Source organism: Gavialis gangeticus, unplaced genomic scaffold (genome assembly GCF_001723915.1).
Source record: "Gavialis gangeticus isolate Ggan-Ray unplaced genomic scaffold, GavGan_comp1, whole genome shotgun sequence".
In the NCBI taxonomy this organism is placed as follows: Eukaryota; Metazoa; Chordata; order Crocodylia; family Gavialidae; genus Gavialis; species Gavialis gangeticus.
The window spans coordinates 10,965,127-10,970,556 of record NW_017729012.1 but is presented as its reverse complement, the minus strand read 5'-3'; the positions used below and the strand labels follow the sequence as shown (position 1 = coordinate 10,970,556).

Sequence of the window (5,430 nt, the reverse complement as noted above, 5' to 3'; positions counted from 1 at the left end):
GGCCAATGCAGAAATGAAGGGGGGTGTGTGCGTGTGTGTGGGGGGTTGTTTGTTTGTTTTTTTACAGAAAAATAAGAACGTGACTCCTGGAATAGAGGGGGGGTCACATTGTAGTGGCTTGTAAGAGCAAAACGGTGTTTTTCGAGCAGGTTAATGCAACGTCCTGCCTAGATGTATGCGACTTGGGAATATTTTTGCTTCCCAGTCCTGATGCCCACATCGGCAGTGCTGGGGGCAGTTACCAGGGCAGAACAAGATTCACGGAGTGTCTTCCATGGCTTACTGTAACATCAGCATAACTGCCAGCACCTTAATCGCTTTCTGCCACGAGCCACAACACGGGGCTGCGGCGATTCTTTTGGGAGGAGAGCAGAAGGAACGTTAGTTTTAAATAACAGTCTGGGTTCATAGGTGTAGCAGGCTAATGCAGAGAGGAGATACCAATATTTTATTTAGTAAAAAGGCTTGTATCCAGGTCGCAGACACCTCACAGTAATTAACTTAGCAGGGCATGTTAAAGTCATAGCACAGCCCTAGATCAATCTGGGGGAGGGAAAGACAATAGGGAGAAGAGAAGGAAGCAGCTTCAGACTCAAACCTTGGCTTCCAAGATAATGTATTCAGAAAAATATTGCATGAAAAGCCTCAGGATTTTTGTTCTTTCATAGATGTATATTTACCAGTTTTCACAAAGACTTCAGGAATACGATTATAAACAATAAATTAGGACTTCATGTTGCTATCATTTGGCATAACACAATCAGGCAATTTTTCCTTTTTAAATATAAGGCAACACAAGCCAACACATAATTTAATCCGTCTTTAGTCAAATTGCTTAACTTTGCTAAAGAGTTATCACTAAAGAACGGTTATAGTACACTTAAAAGAATTTAAATAATGACAGGGTATAAGTGTACTGCCTTACGCAAGGAGTCAGAAAACGTACTCTGCTAAGCTTTGAAACCTAAATATTTGTTACAGCCCAGAACTACACGTCTAAATTAAAAAAATACAAAGAAACGTTTTCTAATTTTCCCATTTACGAAAAACTTTAAGAATCTCTAGCCAACTAGGACGTCACTTCAAAACTTGTAGGTTTGTTGTTTGTTTTTTAAATTTTGTATGATGTCTTAAGATTTTAAACCATGCTCATTAAGGACAGTTCAAGGAGCAAATACTTAAGGCTTTGTTTTTCAAAGGGCTGTGAGGGGAGGCCAGTGAATGGCAGAGGCCAGTGGGTTCACTCATACACAATGCTACTCAAACCCACACTACCAGGCGACATTCATACAGAAATATTACACTTAAAAGTTACAGTGTAGAGCAATATTTTTAGCCAGTGTACATATAAAGAATCGATGCATTTACTTTTCTTTTTTAAATTCCAAACTTGATTGTGATCATTACATTCAAGTATTAGTCTCGTTGCAGATGAGAAGCTTCCTACGCACAACAAACCGAACTAGTAAAAAAACAGAAGGGAGTTTTCGATGCACTGAAGAGACCGAGACACCGAGGTTACCCAAGGGTTAGTGTTCTTTGTACTGGTCACCAACTCAGCTACGCTGTCAGTGGTGGGGGAGAGAAGAGAAGAGAAGTAGTTAGGCACCGAGACTCTGGGGAAAAGCTACTTTCTAAATAGCTTTGTAGCATTTCCCAGAGAAAACCTCTCCTGTGGCGCGTTAACGTATGCCCCACCACATCTCGAGACTGGAGCGTCACTTGGCAGCCGATACCTCCCCTGGCACAGGTCCTGCCGCTGGAATGTGAGACTGCCACGCCGCCCTGTGCCCCTTCCATTGCACTGGAGACGGACCTCCTTTGATGCCTCCCCACCCTGAAATTAATCCTATCTACTCGGGGAGAACCCGAACCCTTTTTGGGGTGGTCAGCGGGTCTGGATCCCTGGGATAAAACCTCACTACAGCACTTTGCATCAGGACATCCAGACTCCTAGCAGCGAGGGGTTCAGACATAGTTAGCTTTCCAAACAGCGAGGGGGAAGGGAAATCAGATGGAGGCGGCGGCAGCCACCAACGCAGCTGGGCAGCCTACATCCTAAAACTGCCACCCCCCTCATACCCTGTCCTCAACGAAGTGTTCAGAAAAAAAATTGGTAAGGGACTTCGACTTTGGACAAAGTCTAAACGATAAATGCAGAACTCTGCAAGCGCCAGCAAAAAGAGCTTCAGCCTATATGTTAATGCCTAAATAGATAACCCTAGCTGGATCCTTTCAGAAGCAGGCTTCCTTTTCAATTAAACAGGCCTCTAGACAGTGCAAATGGTCAATGTTTAATGCATGTAATGAAATGGACTTCAGGGTTGAAAACAAGCCCTGCTTCCTGACAAATTCTCTTGCTCTTAATCATCAGAGGAAATTGAAATGGAAATGTAAGCAGCTATTGGTACCTGGCTCTTTAAAGAGCCGGCTAAAAAATGCAGCTGTGAACCCTGCCGCAACAACGCGAGGCCAGCAAATAGTTACCAAGCAGAAGGCAAAGGCTGTGCAGAGGGGATTCTGTGGTGAAGAAACGGCTGTGGCATGCGATAGCGTGAGCCAGCTCTTTGAAACAAAAGGCATGTGAAGTACCGGACGCAAAAGGAGACAGGCAACGCGGAGGCAAAGCTTTTAAATATACAGTATTGTTTTGTTTCAATGGTTACTATAATGATCACACAAGTTTGCAAGTTAAAAATGCCTTGCTTATTAATTAAAATTAAGACTAAACCTATAATTTTGTCTGTGAAAGTGACTGCAGCCTATCTATACCCTGGGTGCTGAATATGAAGATTTCGACTATCAGTTGGTTCAGGCGCTCGGTTCATGGGAGGCCGATGGACTTTTCCCAGCACGGCCATGCTCTGATCTCTGAAGCAAGACTGCTGGAAGTCCCCGCTTAGGTAATCCATGGTCTGCATCACGTTACTCTGGCTGGATGAGCCAGCTCCAGCTCGATAGTGAGTTCCTGCTGCACAATCTAGCGGCGCGCCTGCTGGCTGTCCTCCGTGAAAAGGCATGGCAAGGTCTTGCGACCCAGAGCTGTCACTGTTCGGTGTGGGCAGAATGTTATTCCATATGGGCTGGAAATAGTGCCCATTCGTATATGGCAAGGGGCCCTGCAACCCGTTCACAGGCGGGGAAGGTGTAGGCTTCTCGAGGGGAGGCTTTAAGTTGAAAGACTGGCCCATGCACAGTTCTTGAGGGTAGCTGGATGTCTTACCAGGGAATCCTGGCCCTGCAAGCTCTCTCTGAGGGTGCTTCCCGGCAAGTCCAGCAGGCCCAGCCGCGTCACCGCACATTTGCTGCAGATGGGCGAGCTGGTGCTGGTTCCAGGCGGCCGCTTTGATTTCGCTCTGGTACGCAGCCGGCACTCTGTTAACGTTCACCATGGGCACATTAACGGAGGCGGAGGGCAGAGCAGCAGCGTGGTCGACAGGGTTAACTACACAGGAAGGCATGGGCGTGGGGACGTTGTGAGTTGATACCCTGGTACTTGCATTGATAAGCAGGTTACGACTTATGGGGCTGGGGTTTGCAATCTGTCCCTCACAGACTGAGGTAGTGCTAATGCCAGCTCTCGCCTGGCAGAACTGGTTGATCTGGTGCACGATGCTGCTCAGGTCTGGCGGCTGGCTCTGCTGCAGAGTGGCAGCCATGGAGAGGGGGATGGTTGAGGTAGACACGGTCACATTCGGCGGCGCGTCTGCATCCGGCATCTTTCTGCTTCCATGTAAACCTGGCTGCAGCAGCGGGTTCGCGGGGTGCTGCAGCGCCTGGTGTGCCAGGCTCGGGGGGTGCTGCAAGCCCTGGGCCGGCGGCATGCTCTGAGGGTGTGGCAAAGCCTGCGGCTGCGGGATGCCCTGAGGGTGCTGCGGGATGCTCTGGGGGTGCGGCAGAGTCTGTGCATGCTGAAGAGCCTGCTGGCGTGCGAGCGCCTGGGGGTGGCTTAAAGTGCTAGGTGCAACATACGGTGTGGAAGGGGGGTTCATCATGGCGTCCGGCAACAGGCGCGTGCGGGTCCCGTCAAAGTCCTTGAGGATGCCCTTTGCGGGAGATTTCACGATCGCCAGCAGGCCGGTTTTGGTGGTGGCCTGAGGCGGGTAAGGACTGTACCTCTGGCCTGAAGTATCGAGTCCGTTCACAGTACGGCGTATGTGTTTCCTCTGGGGAACCTTGACGCTGTTGGGAAATATTTTTATAGTCAGTGGGTTGTTGGCGACCTTCTTAGCATAAGCATCCAATTCTGCTGGGGTAGGATACTGTGCAGATCTCATTTTCTGTGTAGTGTCCCCTGCGGAGAGAGAGACAACCCTGTCAGTGCTGACCCTTGCTAGAGAGCCCCACTGCACCGTGAAAAGCCCCCCCCCCACGAACCAAGCGGCCAGAGCAGCATCTGCCCTGAAATCACGGCCGAAGAACAGGAACTTCCTTCCCTTAGCTGCTGGGCTAGCGACGCAGCCCTGCTGCGCAACCTTGGGCAAGACCTGCCTAGGGCAGCAGGGCCGTGCCTAACGGCTCCTTGTTCAAAACTGGTTTGTGCCAAGCCCTGAAGGGCAGCGAACAAAATGAACGCGGAGTGATAAGTGCCTGGGCCAGTCCCCACCTTGGAGGACTTCCTAGGCCAGGTAAGGGGGTGGGAGAAGGGAAGCCCAGAACAGGTGTGCCGCAGCTGAACTTAAATCTGCCTCTTCCCGCGCTGCCACGGCCGCCCTCAGAAGCCTGAGCTTTGTGTTCAGGAAAGAGAGAGCAGATTTTGAAGAGAGGCACAACCCTCACGCAGGCCCCCAGGAGCCATTTCGGCAGATGCTTCCCGGCCTCTAACTTCAGCTTCGTTCTAACCCAGCAGCATTTGAACACAGCTCTTAAAGGGTCCCTCCTCCTTCCCGGCAGGAAGCATCGACTGCCTGAGCCCAGCCAGGTGAGAGCTTATCATCTCCACCCTGCTCAGGTGTGCTGCTCTGCACCTTCCCACCATGCACCCTCATCAGCTGCGATGCTCAGTCGGGGCGGTGGCCAAACGAAGGACACAAGGAGGCTGGTGATCACCTTCCCAGATCAGAGGCCCATTCCTTCACCAAGTACACACAAAGCATGCCCAGAGCCACCCTGTCATCACCTGGAAGACATGCACCTCGCTGCTCGAGCTCAGGCAGGGGCCTATTACAACATGTCAGGAGCAGCCTTTGGATAAAAGCAAGGGGAGCATGTGCATCTCACTAGGCAGCTGAACTCAACCCACTTCCCCTCCACAGCTACGTGCTGGCTACCTCCCACGAGCTACAGCTGTAACAGGGATTTTATAAGCTTCTAGTACACGCTTCCAGCTTCAGACTCCTCCTTTGCTTGATTTTCCCTCCTGCACTTTCTTCGCCAGAAGAGGCATCTCCCCTCCAGCTAACACAGCACAGTGCTTGGCCCCCCCCCCCC

At 50.5% G+C, this 5,430-nt stretch overlaps 1 protein-coding gene across 8 annotated transcripts in view; it reads right to left on the bottom strand.

Moving 5' to 3' along the window:
- Positions 1 to 412: 412 nt before the first annotated feature.
- Positions 413 to 5,430, bottom strand: part of FAM222B (family with sequence similarity 222 member B) — a 28,194-nt gene continuing 23,176 nt past the window's right edge. For all 8 annotated transcript variants that reach the window (XM_019511250.1, XM_019511251.1, XM_019511257.1 and 5 more), the window contains one exon: positions 413 to 4,294. In XM_019511250.1, the coding sequence (XP_019366795.1) occupies positions 2,763 to 4,294 (1,532 nt within the window). In that variant the 3' untranslated portion in view covers positions 413 to 2,762. The remainder of the gene's footprint in view (positions 4,295 to 5,430) is intronic.